This window comes from Prenolepis imparis, unplaced genomic scaffold (genome assembly GCF_030444845.1).
Source record: "Prenolepis imparis isolate NDT839.2.m4 unplaced genomic scaffold, iyPreImpa1.0 SCAF_3, whole genome shotgun sequence".
Taxonomy (NCBI): Eukaryota; Metazoa; Arthropoda; class Insecta; order Hymenoptera; family Formicidae; genus Prenolepis; species Prenolepis imparis.
Genome location: NW_028141161.1, coordinates 3392899 through 3411828, shown reverse-complemented (window position 1 = coordinate 3411828; position 18930 = coordinate 3392899). Strand labels below are relative to the sequence as shown.

Here is an 18930-nt window from a genome sequence, read left to right as displayed (position 1 = left end):
AAAAAATTACTTACGTTTTATATTCACATTTTCTTTTAAATCCTCTATACACGGTACATATCCTAAAATATTGCAAATAATGTATTTTATTAGTATCTCATATACATATATAACATATGTGCACACACACACACACACACACACACACACATACCATCAAATATTATGGGTATGTTTTCCATTTCTTCGGCTTCCTTTTCTTTTTGTTTAGACAATGAAACACTTTCCATTCCTAAATATTTGTTACAATAATTATTATAACAACTATTATATTTAGATAATATAAAAAAATATGCGAGTTACCTTTCTTTGACAAAGTCTCATTAAAACGGCTTCCACAACTTTTTTGTGAGACATTATTTGTAGAGAGTATATTATTATTTAAACCAAAGTTGTCAGGACACGATGGTAGAGTAGATGCAATAGCACTCGAACAGTTTTTTTCTGTAAGTCTTTTTCCTAAAAATATATATTTAAAAATCAGACTATTAATAAAATGAGTACCATAAAAAAATAGTAATAGAATATATATATCACAATTTAAAGATCTTTCTTTTTATATGCGGTTACATATGAAACAATCTCTAAAAGTATGTGGCAAGTTTTTCTCCCGCTCTCTGTAACATATTAACCAACATACTAACCATTTTTTAAATTACATTGTATATAAAATAAAGTTCATACTAAAGTAATCTTCACTGATATCTCCTTTCAAAATCGACAAACAATAAAGTATTGATACAACTTGTTTTTCACAAAATATGCATTGTACTATAATTTAAATCTTTCAAAGATTTACAATCTATTTATATTTTTACAAAATTTTGTAAACAGTAACTTAAGCTACTTTAAATTAAAAAATGGTAAATTGTTAAGGACTTTTTGTACCTCAAAAAAAAGGATTGTATATCTATACAAAATATTTATCAAATATTGTAAAATTTGTTAGCATTAATATAATGAGAGCGTTCCATATGTCCACATTCTTATTATCCAAAATTTTAACATTTAGTGATGCGATAATTTTATGGATGCGAGTATATTTTACATACTTTGACAAGATGTACTTTTAATGTTTAATTCTCGAGATTGTGTTTCTTCGTATTCTTCTTCGTCACTGTTATTGCTACGATTACATGAACGTTGTTTTTTATTAAATTTTCGAGATTGTGTTTCTTCGTGTTCTTCATCACTACTGTATCGATTATATGGGCGCGATTGTCTTTTTCCTCGTCCTAATCGTTCGTCATCAGTTGTGTGATAATATGCATCTGATGCACTTTTTCGAGCTGATTCTAATGACGCTGTAAAAAAGAAAGTAAAAATAATGTCAATTTTTCGTATAAGTCGCATCGTGATTGAAAAAAATGCTTTATTCTTAAATTTAATATTAGAATTAAATGTATTTCTTAAATTTCAATTTAGAATTAAATGTATTTCTTAAATTTCAATTTAGAATTAAATGTTTTAAATGTTAAAAATATTATATATTAACTTTAAAATTTAATTTCATTACATAAACAAAGCTGTAAATAATAATATATTTTTTAGCTATTAATCTTTATTTGAATAAATTTACAAATAAATTATAGAAACATTTTTCTGCGCTAATACGCGCATTTATTTTGACAATTATTGTAAAATATACGATTATATTAAGTTTTATTTATTGTTTTATTATATAAATAATTTTAAATTTAAGAAAAAATATTTATGATTAAAAATAGAGACTATATAGAGAATGTATAAGTACTTACAACAATATTTTATTATTTCTATCTCATGTCTGCTCCATATGTCGGTATTTGGACTTGCACAATTTGTAATTAAAATTGCGCTATTTGCTGTTCGTGGCGGCCACCAACATTGATCTGTCTCACCTTCTTTACAAAGCCAGGTAGTAGGAATTTCAGAAAATGTACCATCCGACAGAAATTTAACTACTGCATAATTTTTTTTATCTTGTTTGGTATAAGCATCCATTATCTGTTGGTAAATACATATGTATATATATAAACAGTAAATGTTGATCAACATTTCATACAAAGATATAATATCATATCTGTGATATTATAGATATATTATAATATATTCATGCGAAAATATTAATTGCCTAAATTTTAAAAGATTGTACTCACACATTAATGATATCCATAAATGAAAATTCCACAAAAATTACAACGCATATATAACATTTATCTTAAAGACGAAAGATAAAGTAAAATATTTATATTAAAATCATCATAACGTATTAGTTAAAATTAATTTATAAAGTTATGCAAAAATAAAAAATGTAGAATATATCAAATCTACTCAAAATGCATTTTAATTATTACTATGTAAAAGTGATATTGTAACAAACGAATTACTTTCATCAAAAAATTTCAATTTTACGCACTTTCTTTGTATTTGTGTCGCTGGAATTTTAATAATATTAAAACAAGTAATATTTGGTATCATGAATATACCAAGTTTTTCCGAAGGACATGGTTTAGTAAATAGAGATTTAAGATTTAAAAATCGTTGCGCACGAATAAATACAATCCCACGGTCTTCAAAAATTTCCAAAACAAAAATCACAGACATATCATACAGTAAAGCACAATTATCAGCTTTGTTAATAGCAATTTTAAAAGTTTTGAATTGTAGATGAGAAATATTGTTTTTTTGTGTGTAAATAACAATAGGATATTTTTTTTTGTGACACGGTTGAATTGGAAGCTGTAATTCTTCAGATGTACGATTTATTAATTCCTCTAAAGGTTTTCCTGATCGCAATTTTTTCTTAATTTTTTGCATATTATTCTCATATTTGAAACAACTAAAGTTGTCTAAAGAACCAAACATGTTTACATCATTGGCTAGATGAATAAGATTATGCACATTATATGAGAGATATTGGTCACCATAAATATTCCCGTAATTCGATACAAAATGCAATAATAATGAATTTGCATAGTCATTAAATGTCACGCACAATTGTGGATCAATCAATATTCTAATTGCAACACTAAGACATAAAAAGTGATTATAATAAATTGAAGATATCGTGGACTTCATAACTACAATTCCAGTATACAATAAAAACTGACGTAATTCAGTGGCTTTCCATCTATCAATGTCTCGTAAATCTCTAGGTTTTCTCGCAAATTCCACTGGAATATATGGCTTAATCACCATTAAATGTTGTGAAATTAAATTTACACACTCTTTCGATAATCTGAAATGTTTATTTCCCCTTTGCCAAATTTGTAACAATCGTTTTGTAACACCTAAACAAACAAGATGCATATAATCCAGTGGAATTTGCGATATCATTCCAATATGAAGTTTTTCTAATATGGAATCACCTGTATGATGTTCAGGTTGGGCACGATTTTTAAATGCATCATTAGTACGCAACGTATTATGAGTTTGTGGAAAGACTACTCTATTATGAACAAAATCACCTTCTTGTATACATTTAGGACAAGAGAAATATCCTGTATGGCCTTTGGTGCATGTAATAAATGCCCTAGCTGGGGCATCGCATAGTATTGCACCAATAGCAACAGTATATTTAGTGTTCAAAACAGTTATTCCATTTTGTGAAAGAGAAATAAAGTCATTGATAAAATCAGTTAAAAATTCGTTTGCATCATTAGGCTTGCACATGCCATGGTACACACCGATTATGAATGGTGATGTGTAAATATCTATTCCTTCTATTGATCCCATAATAGGCCAAAATTGGCTTCCAGAACTTTTACAAAGTGGTAAACCATCTGTATTTATATTTAATGTAATTTCATTTGTTTTTATAAATGTAGAATACATCTGTATTGATCGCTCAAGAGAAGACGAAATACCAAAATGAAAGTAACGACCGTTGCCCATAGATTTAATATGCATAAATGTATTTCGTGGCGTTCTAAGTAGACATCTGACATCATAAGGTAATTCCACATGACCATGTGTTATAAGAATACGAAGTAATTCGTTTGCACAGCTATGTGGAATATTATAATTAATAATTAACATTTGTAAATCCTTCCATAAATTATTCTCATTATTAGAATGGGACATATTTGTTGTAGGTGTATTATGCTTTAATTCAATGTTACATTCTTTTTTGTTATTCGTATCATGTTCTATCTCAAATAATAATTCATGAAATTCATTAGAATCGTTAAATAATATATTATCTTTACAAGATATATTATTGTTACATTCTTCACGAGTTAATGTTGATTCTTTAATATTATTACATGCTTTGTTTGATTCGGCTAATTGTAATAAATTTAAATTTTTATGTAAATTATATTGACAATTGATTAATTGATTCTTTCGTCTTTTAGATAAAAATCTTATGTCCTTTGGCATGTTGAATTAATAATATTTCGTAGTAATAAGTACTAAAATATGCGTGTTGATGTGTTTAAAATAGCTTATATTTGTTGTCGTACAAATTGAAAGAAACCTTTCTTTATATTTCTGAAAATGTTATTCATTCATTATCATTTATTAGCATTAATAAAAAAATGACAATAAAATATATATTAACATGAAAATTTAATGACTTTCTTTGTGAGAAATATATCAAGCTGTCTAGTTAAATGTTAATAAATATCTTCTTGGAAAAAAAACAATTCCTCGGATTTTCAAAATACTTTTAAAAATTATGAAATTCTCAATACATTTTTTGGCGAAATATTAAAATATGTATTATTAAGCAATTTTATCACTCAAAGTATTTGCATTTTATACTGTTAGATTAGAATAGTGCACAACAGGTTTTTTATATGCTTGATACGTCAAACCAAATTCCATATATAAAAAATAAAGTAATACATTTTGACAGAAAACGATAACAAATAGAATTATTTATGTAAATATTACCTTAAATTACTATCAAAGTAATATACCTTCGTTGATGACAATAATTTTCTCACTGTTCCATATACTGCAAAGCACGTACGCACAACACAAATATTTGTTTGACTGGCGGAAAGAAGACAATTTTTGGATTGATATTCAATCGATGTATTTCGTGTACAGCCTGTGACGGATTAAAAAATATGTAAATTAAAGTTATGAATATTTTTATAATACATATGTATATATATATATATATGTGTGTGTGTGTGTGTGTTGTACAATTTGTTAATATATAAGTATCTTTGATGATTAATTATATACAATATTATACCTAATAATTTGAGGTTATCATCTTTATCGTTATGAAAGTATAGCGAATATTAAAGGAATGCCAAAAGATTTAAAACTCAACTGATTATATACTTTTATATGCATATTTTCACAATCAACAATAACCTCAAATTTATAGGCAGAATAGCTTTATGATAAATTATGAAAAATGTTAACTTAATATTGTATATATTTAGATGAAATTTTTTTTTCTGACTTGATGCAATGTTTAACACATATATATTTAATTAAGAAAAAAAGGATTACCTCAGATAAGAAAAATCACCTCATGTCGCCATATCACTCAGATCACTCCATGCCGCACAGATCGGAAACGGAATTATGGTATGTATAGCAATGGCGTTGCTATACTGTTAAAACAAATCCCGCGTAATTCAAAATACGTAATGTCAATATAATAGTTATGTAGACGTTATATTACATATTTTATAATATCTATGTAAATGTCATATAACATATTATATAACATCTATATAACTTCGATATAACATCTGTTATATAATGTATTATATTTATGTTATGTTGCTGTTACTTTATTGTAACGAGTAAATAACAAAAAAATGTTACAATTATATTACATAGTTATATTGTAGATATATAATGAGATACATAGCCTCAACGTAACTAAGATATAACATCTGTTATATCACAGGTTACTTTTATGTTATATTGCAGTTATATTTTGTGTTTGCTGGGATCATATGCAAGGAATAGAGTGCCAATTTAGAGATTGGAAACTCATAAAGACTGATACCAAAGAGTTTAAGACGCATTTGACTTTCCAGTGCCAAATGTGCCATACTAAAGCCACTATCTACTCAGAACCCGAAGAGCCAGAAACATTAGATATTGGTATGGCTGCTGTAGCAGGAACTGTTACAGTAGGAATTGGCTATGCCCAGTTGAATGAGCAATGTGCAATCATGAATATTCCTTGCATATCCGAGTCAAAATACATAAAAAATAGAGAAAAATTAGTCGATGCTTTTGAAAAAACAGCCATGGAAAGTATGAAAATAGCTGGCGAAGTTGAAAAGCAACTCGCTCTTGAGAGAAACAAAGTTATAAATTCCGTGTATTCCGTATATAACAGTTGTAGCAGATGGTAGTTGGATGAAGAGATCGTATGGCAGTGCCTACAATTCTCCTTCCGGTATCGGAGCTATAATTGGTTATCGTACGAAAAAGATTCTCTTCGTCGGTGTCCGCAATAAATTTTGCGCAATATGTGATATAGCAGAGCGAAAAGGTACTGAACCAAAAGCTCACAAATGCTACAAAAATTTTGATCGCAACGAAAGCTCCACAAGGATGGAGAGCGATGCCATCGCGGAAGGTTTCAAATGTAGCCTCGAAATGCATGGGCTGATTTTTAAAACAGTTATTGCCGATGGTGATAGTAGTTTTTATCAGGCCATTATTGATAATAGACCATATAGTGAACAAATGGTTACAGTAAAAAAAATAGAATGCACGAATTTACTTCGCAATTTATGTAAAAAGCTCAAAGCTGTGGCAGAGACAACTCAGCCAAAAACGCAGAGGCAGCGTGGCTTTACAGAGTTACGAAATGTTGTGAAAAACAACATAAAACATATCAGAAAAGAGGTAGAAAAGGCAGCCGAATTACGAAGAAAAGACCAACAAACACCTCAACATTGTAAGGCTATGGAATTGCAGAAAGATATATTGAACATTCCTAGCCATGTTTTTGGCGAACATAAGCGATGCGAAGCACGCGGTCATATATGCGAAGAGAAGGATAGTAAAACAAACAAAAATTATGTTCCACTTTTGAAAATACATGGTTTATATCAAAAGATAGAAAGCGCTATCACATATCTAAGCGGTTATTCCGACAGCTTATTGCTGAATTTAACCAATAATCCTGCAGAATCGTTTAATTCGATAATCTGCAAAGAAATTGGTGGAAAGCGCATTCATTTTGGTAAACGAGGCTCTTACAATGCCAGAGTTGCGGCAGCAGCTGTGCAATTTAATACGCAACAAGCCATTACAGAAAGAGCATGGATAAAACTGTTCCGCCCATTGTTGAGAAACTAGAAAAACAACGACAAATAAAAGTTGCAAAAACCAGAGAATCTCGACAAGTGCAAGGAAGGCAAAAAAATTCAAACAAGAGACAGGAACAGATCGTTATTATGGTCCGCAGTCTCAAAAACCAGATCTTCCATCTGATGTATTTGAGCAACTTCGGCAAAATCATTTAGAAAAATTGTCCGAAAATGCGAAAAACTGGAACAAAATTGAATTCGATACGAGAGACCAAAGGGACTCGGAATTATGGTTATCATTGAGACGAGAAATGTTAACAGCATCCAATTTTGGACCTGTATGTCGCATGACACCGACAACGTCTTGTGCAACAACAGTAAAAGCCATTTTATATCCTTCGTTCATTGATACCACAGCCCTAAAATATGGTTCGCGAGAACGAAGAAGTAGCAAGGAAAGAATTGGCTATAAAATTAAATAAAGAAATAGAACCTTGCGGATTATTTATCGATACTGAAAATCCGTGCTTGGGTGCTTCTCCTGACGGAATTATTGATGAAAATGGTCTAGTGGAAATAAAATGTCCTCTGTCAGCTGAACATTTGACAGCAGAAATAGCTGTAGAGACATTGCCTTCTTTGAAAGGTATTTTTGATAAAAAAGATGCACATAAAATAAATCGAAATCATCGATATTTTTATCAAGTTCAAGGTCAATTGAACATAACACGGCGAGAATATTGTATTTTTGCTGTTTGGACTCCACAAAGCATGAAAATATTGCGCATTGAGGCAGACAATATTTTTTGGAGAAATCAAATGCTGCCTTTCTTAACACGCTTCTATAACGAATGCATGCTTCCTGAAATCTTGGACAGTCGTCACAATAGGCATATGCCAATCAGAAATCCAAGATACATTATAGAAGCTAAAGAAGAAGCAACAAAAAAAATGACAATAAATCAAATAAAGAGACCAAATATAATAAAAAGTGAAAATGACATAGAAGAGAGCAAACGATTCAAACCGAACGTTTCGATGGAAGCAATAATAACTGATATTGCTGATATTGCTCTGAATAAAGAGCAAGATGATGATTGCATTATCATAAGCTACACAAATAACGAACGAGCTATATCTGAAGATGATATAAAAAGAAATGAAAAACTGTTAAACACATTTGCTCCTCTTTATTTGGTAAAGGACAATATCTTGCGTGTGACAAGTCAATTAAACGATGAATCGTTGGATCTATTTTTGCGTATTATAAGAGAAACTTCTCATTTCGAAACGCAAAGTGTGCTATATATAGAATACCCTCACATGATTAAAGCTAGTCGTAGTGATAAAAGCTTACAAATAATTGGAGGGAATTGTAGTAATCACTGGAGATGTATTTCCTTTGACGGCACCAAACTTCGCGTGTACGATAGTCTACCTGGCTGTACATACGATAAATTGATAGCTAAAGAAAAAAATTATATACATCTTCGTTACCCTACAGTAAACTCGAGTGACATCATTTTTGAAAAGGTTCAAACACAACCTGATGGAATATGTTGTGGAATTTTTGCTGCAGCTTTTGCCACGACTATAGCCTTAGGAGGCAATCCTTGCGAGGAAAAGTACTCCAAAAATGTAAAATACATGAGAGAACATTTCTATAAAATTCTAGAAAGCAATAAACTCTCACCTTTTCCAAAATAATAAGAAATTATTTTTAAAAATCTATTCTGATAAGAATATAGACTTCAAAAATCTATACTCTACAATTGGCCAGAAAAAGCTGCATCAATCATCTAGATTGCAAATTATAATCGGAGAGACGAAAAACATATTGGTTGCGTTCTCACGGGAATGGACGGGGAGGGGTCCATTCTATATTTAAAATATTCAGAATATTGTAAAAGTATTCTGTTGCAATCGAGACAAACAATGTATTGTAAGTGTGTGTATACATGCACACACATAATATTGAAGTAATAAATTTTTATCTGTTGATTATATCGATTGGAAATAATGAACTGTATTAGATAGATTGTGACTTATAGAAAGCTACATTATAAATATTCAGAATATATAAGTATTATATATTCATAAATGCATGCATCATACATTTCTTATATTTACATGTATGCATACATACATAATATACGTATATATATATATATATATATATATATATATATATATATATACAAGATATTTTATTTGATACAGTGGATTATCAGAAAAATAAAACATTTGTGGGAAAAATGTTTTATATAAAAATTATAAGATTTCGAAGGAGGATAATTTCGTGAAATTGTTCTTCAATGCATTTTTCAAAGATATTTAGAGAACCTAATTTTTTAAATGAACCTATCTTATTTTTATTATATAAATCGAATCTTCGCAACATAAAAAGTTATAAAATGGGTAGGAAATGAAATCATTACAAGAAATTTTTATAATTACATAAACTATGAAATATATCTCATAAAATATTCATTTTTTTATAATCTTACTTCTACTTATGCACAAAATAATGAGATAAATAAATTAGTGTAAAAAACAGTTGTTTTCAAGAAAAAGTATGTAAATTGAAACTATAGCAGCTACATGTTTTTTTACAACTATATATTTCCTTTACACCAATTTTTTTTTTATTTTGTGCATAAGTATTGAGGTAAAATTAACGAAAAATGAATATTTTATGAGATATTTCATAGTTTATATAAAATTATATCAATTATAAAATATCTCGTAAAGATTTCATTTTTTAGCCATATCCTATAATTTTTTTTATTGAATGTTGCGAGAGTTCTATTTATATAATGCAAATAAGATAGTTCTATAACTGATATTTCCCGTTATATAAACAGAAAGTATCTGGAAAGTATCATTGATATGTAACTAATTTGTGTATATAATACATAAATGTGCTTTTGCTTATTTCATATATGTAAAAATAGCATATAAAAGATACATAATTATACTACTATCTGATACGTATCATTATCTGTGAAACGATATTATGTAGTATAGTAGCATGATTATGTAACATAAATATATTTACATTATATAGATATATCTCTGATATATCAGAGAAGTACTTTTGTTGCTGACATTTAGCAGTACATGTAACATACATGTATGTTACTTATTATGTAACTATGTATAACTATGATACGTATCAGATAATAATATAATTATGTATCTTTTATGCTATTTTTACATATATGAAATGTAAAGCAAAAGCACATTTATGTATTATATACATAAATTAGTTACATATCAATGATACTTTCCAGATACTTTCTGGTTATATAACGGAAAATATCAGTTACATGTGTTTGCTGGGAATAATAATGTATTATTTATATAAACATTATAAGTATATATATGTTTGATTATATAAATAAGTATATTTATATAAATATAATTACATATATGTAATAGATGATTAATAGATAATTAATAGAAAATATCCAATGTATGGTTAAGAGCAGAGGAGGGCACCGCTAAAGCGATATCATCTACATATCTAATGTAGAAAGGGGGGATGAATCCAAGTTTCTCTAGAGCCCGTTCTTCAAGGTCTTGCATGACTATGTCCGCAATAATGGGAGAGAGGGAGGAGCCCATCCATTACATCATAATTATTTTAACGCGACAACAGACTTTCTAAAATTTGATTTACTTGTGATTTTATGTTTGTTTATAATGTTGACTTATATTGTTGATATGACTACGTAGAAATTCATGCTCACATATTTAGCGTCCCTGTCCTTCCAAGGACAGATCCATTTTATTCTTACATTAGTGTTTTAAGAAGATTGTCTTATGCCGCAATCGTTATTGTTGGACTTACTGAATTACGAGTCGTGTTTCGTCGCAGCACGTTATATGTGAGTTAAATTCTTAGTGATTTTTGTGATTACCTTTATACCTTTATTATATTGCGGATTTTTACGCTTGTAAATACAACCACACAGGTATACTGGTCAACATATAACTCTTTCGCTCTCCGGCTTTTCAATCGTTGAGTGAAAAGATGTGCAGGCGAGGAATAGATGACCGTTTTCATATAAAGACTGAGACACGATTCTCAGCACTTAAGTTTTTACTCTGCGGTTTCATAGCGAATTCGATATAGGATGCGTTTTATTCTTATATATTAACATTATAAAGACTGAGACACGTATTCTCAGCACTTAAGGTTTTACTCTGCGGTTTCATAGCGAATTCGATATAGGATGCATTCTTATATATTAACATTATTAATTAAGTTTTTCAATAATGCTTTTTCCAATATTGTTGCGCTGAAGATGACCTAAATACAGGTCGAAACGCTTTTTATATATCATTTTTATTTATATGAAGATCTTTGTAATTTGACTTTAATAATTATACATCTGACACCTTAACAACTGCGTTGGCTCATTCTTGCCTACCATTTTGTGAATACATATATATATTTTTAATTATAAATACTTCATATATAATAATCCTATAATGATCAATTATAAAACATATATATATATACACACTATATACACCTATGTATGCATATGGTATGTATATATATACTATATATGTATGCATATGGTATGTATATATATATATATATATATATATATATATATATATATTAATATATACATATATATGTATAAGAGATATGAGATGATATTTATCTATATAATTGCCTAATACATAATATGCCTTTTTCATGTCTATAGTCTTTACAAAACGAACTAATCTGTGGAAATTCGCAAGTATTGATGGATATCCCACAAGTAATAAACATTTGCAATACCCTTCCACAAGAAAACTTGCAAGAAGACCTGCCAATTTTGAACGAAGATAGAAGTAAATATTTTTATTATAATAAATGTTAAAAGTATTAATGTTAAAATAAAAATAAATATATGAATATAATTTTTATAAAAAAAGGTTCAAGTTTTTCTAGTTAAGTTTTTATAGATTTTATTTTCACAAAAGTAGATTATACTGTAATAAATAATTAATATATTACTTATTTGCATTAATTGTAATATATTTTTTATTAACAGTTGATTTCTTGGATACCGACATTGGCATCGACATCGCTACGATTGACGATGATGTACTGAATGAAAATGTATCCGACAACGAGAATATCCCTATGGAACAAAATGTCAAAAATGTTAATAAGAGGCAGATGACAAGAAAAATTCCACGTGTTTCTACTTCCAAACTGTCGGATTTACCGACTACTGTTCGCAACATTGGTTCATCGGTCTTCTCGAGAAGATGTAATAAGGGCATAAATAGTATTATATAGTGTTATTGTACGAAAATTGAAAACAGAATTTTTTAAATTGTTGTACAATGGCATTATAAAAGGTCTTTTTATAATTCTTTCATTATTTGTTTTTTTTTTTTATAAAATTGTAGCAAATCGTGTAAGATCAACGGAACTTCAGTCATCGAAGGAGCAGTTTGAATCCATTGCTCAGAAGCAAGCCGATGCTATGATGGTAAGAGAATAATCTCAAAAACGGGACTGAAATTAAAGTTGATATAATTTTTCTAAGATGTATGACATGAATATTTTGTAATCTTGTCAAATATTACAGATACTTGCAGAGGCCTCAAAAGCTCATGCAGAAGCAGCTACGATGAATGCCCATGCCATGACAGAAATGGCCAAGGCTACTATAAAATTGGCGAATAATGCAGAAGTACAGACTATGAATGATGTGGATAGAATACGCGTAATGGAGAATCTAGTAAAAGTATTGGAGAATATATTGCCAAGCTATATTAATTAAAAGGTAAGAAATGTTATTTTGTTATAAATAATGTAAAAGTAATACAATTATTATCTAATAAATATCACTTAATTTCAGACTAAATATAGGAACTAGAAAGTAAGATTTGACAAGAATCGTATCGAACAAATAAGTTTTAATACAATATGTGATATCAACTAGAATGTGATATTAAGAAGACTGGTGAAGTTTGCGTAGTATGCAAAGTACGTACCAAAATTTTTTCGTGTTTGTAATTAATATACAAAAAAAATATATATGTTACGATTTTATAAAACGATTATATGTTACGTTATATAAGATATAGTTTTTCTTCAAAATTTGCAATTGTTTTCTTAAATTTATATATTTATAATATAATATATATAAATTTATATATTTAAATATAATTATTATATAATTGTATTCAATTTATATGTACATTGCAATTATCTTCCAAACCTTTCCGCAATAAGACGATCTTGAATTCGACGCGCAAGTGCAAGTGGTCGTAAATTTATATCATTATCATCATCATCATTATCGATATGAATGTCGCATACATCTCCGTTCGCGTAGTCTTCAAACGGATTGTCATATATACCGCCAGCAATGCGCATATTGTGTAGAACTGCACATGCATTAACGATTCTTCCTGCAAAGCCAGGTTCATACTGTAAGACCCTGTGCTTGGAAAGACATCTCCACGTGCTTTTAAGTACTCCAAACAATCATTCCACGCAATTTCTTGCACTGCACAATGCCTTGTTGTATAAGAATCGTGGAGTTCCTTCACGTTCATGAGGCAAAGGAGTCAATAACCAGGGTTCTAATGGATATCCTGAGTCACCTGTAAGAAAATATGTTTAAAATATACAACAAATAATATATAATAGTAATATAAAAACCCCATACCGATGATATACGTTCTTCTTTCGCCGCGATGATATGCGCGTTCCATAACAGTACGCGCAGCAGAAGCACTCCAAATATAAGCGTCATGTCTGGCTCCAGGAAATCTAGCATTCACATTCAGGATCTTGAGATTCGGGTCACATATCTATAAAGTAATAAACATGATATAATAATTAAAACACAATAAATTGATAAATAATTGCGATCAGTGTGCGACCATTTGCACATTTATTGAATGATATCCATTGTGATTTATGTAAGCTTCCTCATGTTCCCTAGGAGCAAGAATCGCCACGTGCGTGCAATCTATTGCTCCGATAGCTCCTTCAAAAGGTTGATGAGCATTCTGAAACTGCTCTCTTGCAAACCGTCTGGCTTCCGGAGTCATAGGAAACTGCACCCATTGACGATAAATATTTTCATTTATCGCGTCTGTAACTCGATAAACGCATCTACTGATCGATGGTTGACTCATCGAAATACCCCATTGTTCACCTACTGGACGTTGATAGCATCCAGTCGCATATAATCTTATTGCAGATAATACCTATTATCTCCTAATTATGTTCGCGCACGCGATCTTTGTTTGTCGTCACATGCGGACACGATGAATTTGCCGGTGCCACTCAGACAGAGCGAGAAGTGTTGAGAGAAGAAAGGACGCGAAATACGCGAGAATGAGAGGAAGCAGGATAGCAAGTCGCGGGTTATTATTTTGGAGCTCCAGCTGATCGAGCGCGAGGAAAGAGAAACTTGATGTTTGGAGAGGAAGAGAGAAAGAGAGCGAGAGAGAAAGCAGGTAGGATTAAAATACTAGAGAAAGAGTTAGACTCGTTATTTTCGTGGTCAACACTTTAATTTGAAGTATTCCGAGAATTGATTGATCCTCGGCAATTCACTCGTCAACCCAATTACAAATGATATGTTCGTCTTTCTTTCGATCGAACCACCGGAATGACACAATTGTCGTCGCGAACCGTCGTCGCGAATCGTCAAAAACGTGACCTCTTCCGAGATAAGTGGCCTAGACAGAGATAAACTGATCTAATTCGGCGTTACGATCGGAGGCATAAGAAGAACTGGCGGTCTTCGCTTCCAAAACACAAGTGAGTCACGCGGCTTGGCGGTTTGACCTCCTATGTTTTTCGAATTTTCTCGAACGCTCTTCGGAGCGAGCGGTGGTGGCCTCGGGTGTGCGCGGGCCCTCGCTGTGCGAACGCAACGGTTAAACCGGCAACTCGTTACCAGATAAAGAAAAACATAATAATAAACACGACCGGTGCCGATAACGTGAGATTTCTCTTAGGTGACATTACCACGAATACATACTTAAATACGAACGAACAAAATATATATCACGAAATAATCGTTTGATTTGAACGAACTTAAACACCTATATATGACACATATTTTAAAAATAAGCAATCCAATCATGAATATAATTTGGTGTTAATATATTAAGTAGAAAAACATTACTTGCTTCTCTACAGACAGTCCAGTTATTCTTGTGTGTGTCAAATGAGGTGCAAGTACATCAATGAGATCAGATGTCAATTCCGGAGTTCAACGATATAATTCCCTGAACTCAATATTGGTTAAATCAAATGGTTCTTCTATTTCGCATCGTATTTGTCGATCTGCTCTTCGCTCGCGTTGATGTATACCATTCTCAAGATCCAATATGTTTGCTGCAAGATAGGCATCAGCCATTCTGTAAAAAACTTATATTTATTTATTATTTACTATTTATCATCTAAATAAGTCAGTAGTGCGAATTTAAAATAAAAACGAACAATTTGATATTACTCAATTAACAATAAGCTTAAATTGTTTCAGTGATATTATCAATAAAAATATTTGAGTGATCTCAGAGCCATAGTATTTCAATAACAGTTTTAAACTTATTATAAGATCGAAATTTAAACTCTGCGCACATGCGTTTGTGCACAGTTTAAAAACTATTATTGAAAAATCGGCCAAAAAACCCATTGCAATAACATAATTTGTTTTATGAAAGGTAAATTTGATCTATGATTATAATTCTTCTATGATATTATTAAATGAATATAAAATAAGTTAATTATTAGAACATATAAAGAAAAATATATTTCTCTACAAAATAGTATAATTACTTATATTGGGATCCTTATTATAATCCTTAATTTTATTAATTTACTCAACTTTATGTATGTTTAGTATAAATGTGTCCTTACTGACAAGTTATCGAATATCGCTAAGTAGGTAGCGAGACTTTCAAAGTCTACGTTAACATAGCGACAATTTTTGAAACTTAATGATTTGACTTAACAAGAGATGACTGTTCGGTATAGAATAGCGCTTAACGAAAATTGTCGATAAGTATAGTTAACGATACCGACAATTGTCGTTAAGACGTTAGAGAATCCCGCTACAGGTTCAGAGAAGAAAGAAGACATGAGCTTATAATAATATTGAAATAAATCTACTAAAATTAACTTTTTTATTTCTCGTTTAATTGTTTAAGAAACAGTATTGATAAACAGGTGAAAGTATAGAAAAATAATACAGTTATAACTATATTTATAATAAAAAAGGAAGAATAAAAAAAGGATATTGAACACATGTACAAGAATAATTTTTAAATTCCTATGAAGGCAGAAACATTTCTATTTTCAAATATTTTTTTTATTTTAACACTTGTAATATTAATTTTATTAAGTACATATAGAATGACTTAATAATACAAAAACTGCTTCATATATAAATTAAAATTTCAAGTATTAATTAACATCAGAAAATAACGAAAAATTCTAATGGAAACGAAATTAAAAGAACAAAAAACACTTTGCAATGAAAAAAGGAAATGATATGTAGTACATAGAGCAGAAGTAGATTTAGCTCTGTTCTTTTTCTTATTTTTAATAAGATATTGGACCTCGCAGAGTAGTAAAGACAGTAGTAAGTGGGCACGTATGGCCCGTCAAAACAAACCCCCACCACTCGGCCACTGGCGCCGGCCCCCCACCACTCGGTCGTTGACGCTGTCAGATATGGCCCGTCAAACTAACCCCCACCACTCGGCCGCTGACTCTAGAAAGGGGAATGGTGGGGGGAATGCCGATTGGTCACGCCGGTGAGACAAAAAAGGATAATAAAACGTATTTGCATAGATCCCGGTGCGTCGAAGGAAATCTTCGATAATAATTACGGTAAGAAATAATTTAAAAGGAAGAGATTACGCAATATTATATTTAAGTGGACGACTAACGATATGACAGCGGGGTGACAAAAAAATAGGTAATAAAACATACACAGGTTCTGGTGCGTTGAAGGAAATCTTCGAAGATAATAGCGGCAAAATGTGTTTGAAAAGGAAGAGATTATACGGGAATGACGATATGTGTATTGTTGTTCGTATGACGATGTCGCGGCTCGTCGTTGGGAGAGGTGAACAGGAGCGTGCATGCATGCAAGATGGAAAAATTTTTGGTTGGTGAGAGGGAAAGAAAATAATAGACTTTTTTGAGTAAAAATATATGTGGTTTATATAAAATAATGTTGCTATTACACAAAAAGTTACAAGAATATTCATGGATACAATTTTCGTTTCAATACTATTATACTTGTTATTTGATTGAAGTAAAGTGAGATTAATTCCAAAAATGTTATCTCAAAATATACATCGAGAAATGTTAAATCTTTTATTTGTGTGCGCACATTACGTTCTATTTCCTTGCTATTACCTCTGATTGTAAGTTTTATAACGCTGTTATTAATATATTTATTAAGCGGTAGATTAATTTCTATTTCATTAATTAGATATCGCGCACATTCGTTAACACTACAAGAAATTAAATTGATTTAATTGATTCAAATTTGCGTTCACACAATCAACTATATTTTCTAATCCTAAAAAAGTTGCTCTCTGCATCACTATTGCGACGTTGTAAGTTTTTCGTTTCTTCGCTACTGGTGCGTTTGTTCCCTCATCTTCGATGTTATCGGAAGAAGTATCTCCTTGTTCATTTTCACGATACGCTAGTAGAACAGCTCTTGCCCCATACGCGGTGGTAAAATTTATAATTATCTTGTTGATAATAATTGAACTCAAATTAATTTTATCACCGTTTAAGTATGCAGACACCCGTTCTATATTTTCTTGAAATTTCTGCCACGATTCCATGTCGAAGCAAAATAAATCCCTGACGCTCCATGAGATGTTAATTTAACAATCGGTTGAAAATCCAGCTCATCTCCGTTCGCAGCCATCAGTCCCACATGAAGTTTCTTTGTATAGGATGAATTCAATCCATACGTTGTGGGCAACAGCATATGCTGATTTATTTTTTCCTCGTTGTTGCATCCTGGTTTGGAAACACAGTAGGAAGCCGATGGTTTCGCAAAATTCGAAATTTCCTCGTGATTACTCATGATGATTGTTTCTTCTCGAAAAAAATTACCGAATATGCGCCGAGAGAGAAGTATTCGTTGAATAAGTATCGAGAACCGTAAACTTTCTTATTAACGAAACTGAGCGTTTGGATGTCGGCGAACGAATGAGATTAATCTTTCCGAATAACCATAGGAAAAGAGATAAAATAGAAAAGTGGAGGGGAAATGCGCGCGCACAATAATAAAAAAAACAACCCTGATATGGAATTTTACAAACAATTTAGAAGAAATAAAAAACAGAATATTCGTAGAGTATAAACTATTAAATTGTACAGCTGTATTTGACAAAAATGCAACGCTAATGTTTACAAGCTATAAATTCCAAGATAAATTTTATAACAAAAAAAATGTTGCAAAAGAAGCCTGACGGTGTTTCAAAAAAAGATGTAGGAGTGAGTAAATATAATAATATCTAGCCTATATAAATGTTTAAGACGTAGACTGAAATACTGTTATCTCTAAGAAGAATTTCTGAAACATGGGGAAAAAAATGTGAAAATCTGTGTATTTAGGTATTTAAGAATGATAATAAGTAAGGGAAAAAAAACGTAGAAATTGCTTATCACAGCCTCAGTCTTTCTGAA

The 18930-nt window shown here is 30.6% G+C and overlaps 2 protein-coding genes and 1 pseudogene across 4 annotated transcripts; 1 reads left to right on the top strand and 2 right to left on the bottom strand.

Moving 5' to 3' along the window:
* Positions 1–1051: 1051 nt before the first annotated feature.
* LOC145933835 (uncharacterized) lies at positions 1052–5752 on the bottom strand. Of its 3 annotated transcripts, XR_014424931.1 has the most exons (5): positions 5455–5699; positions 4905–5038; positions 2139–2199; positions 1758–1986; positions 1052–1304 (listed from the first exon to the last, which is right to left on the bottom strand). XR_014424931.1 is itself a non-coding variant. In XM_083033828.1 (3 exons), the coding sequence occupies exon 3, from the start codon at positions 4360–4362 to the stop codon at positions 2326–2328; it is 2037 nt and encodes a 678-aa protein (XP_082889954.1). In that variant the 5' UTR covers positions 4363–4473; positions 4879–5038; positions 5455–5752; the 3' UTR covers positions 2208–2325. The 3 variants fall into 3 exon arrangements, 2 of the variants coding, with proteins under 2 accessions (XP_082889954.1, XP_082889955.1); XM_083033828.1 differs by lacking the exons at positions 1052–1304; positions 1758–1986; positions 2139–2199 and adding an exon at positions 2208–4473 and having other exon boundaries at positions 4879–5038; positions 5455–5752; XM_083033829.1 differs by lacking the exons at positions 1052–1304; positions 1758–1986; positions 2139–2199 and adding an exon at positions 2208–4473 and having other exon boundaries at positions 5455–5752.
* Positions 5753–11770: 6018 nt separating this feature from the next.
* Positions 11771–13021, top strand: LOC145934267 (uncharacterized). Its single transcript, XM_083034630.1, has 5 exons — positions 11771–11779; positions 11948–12077; positions 12281–12502; positions 12645–12727; positions 12827–13021. Exons 1-5 carry the CDS (start codon positions 11771–11773, stop codon positions 13019–13021), a joined length of 639 nt encoding a protein of 212 aa, XP_082890756.1.
* A 4461-nt stretch (positions 13022–17482) lies between these two features.
* LOC145934266 (uncharacterized) lies at positions 17483–18325 on the bottom strand (annotated as a pseudogene).
* Positions 18326–18930: the final 605 nt, after the last annotated feature.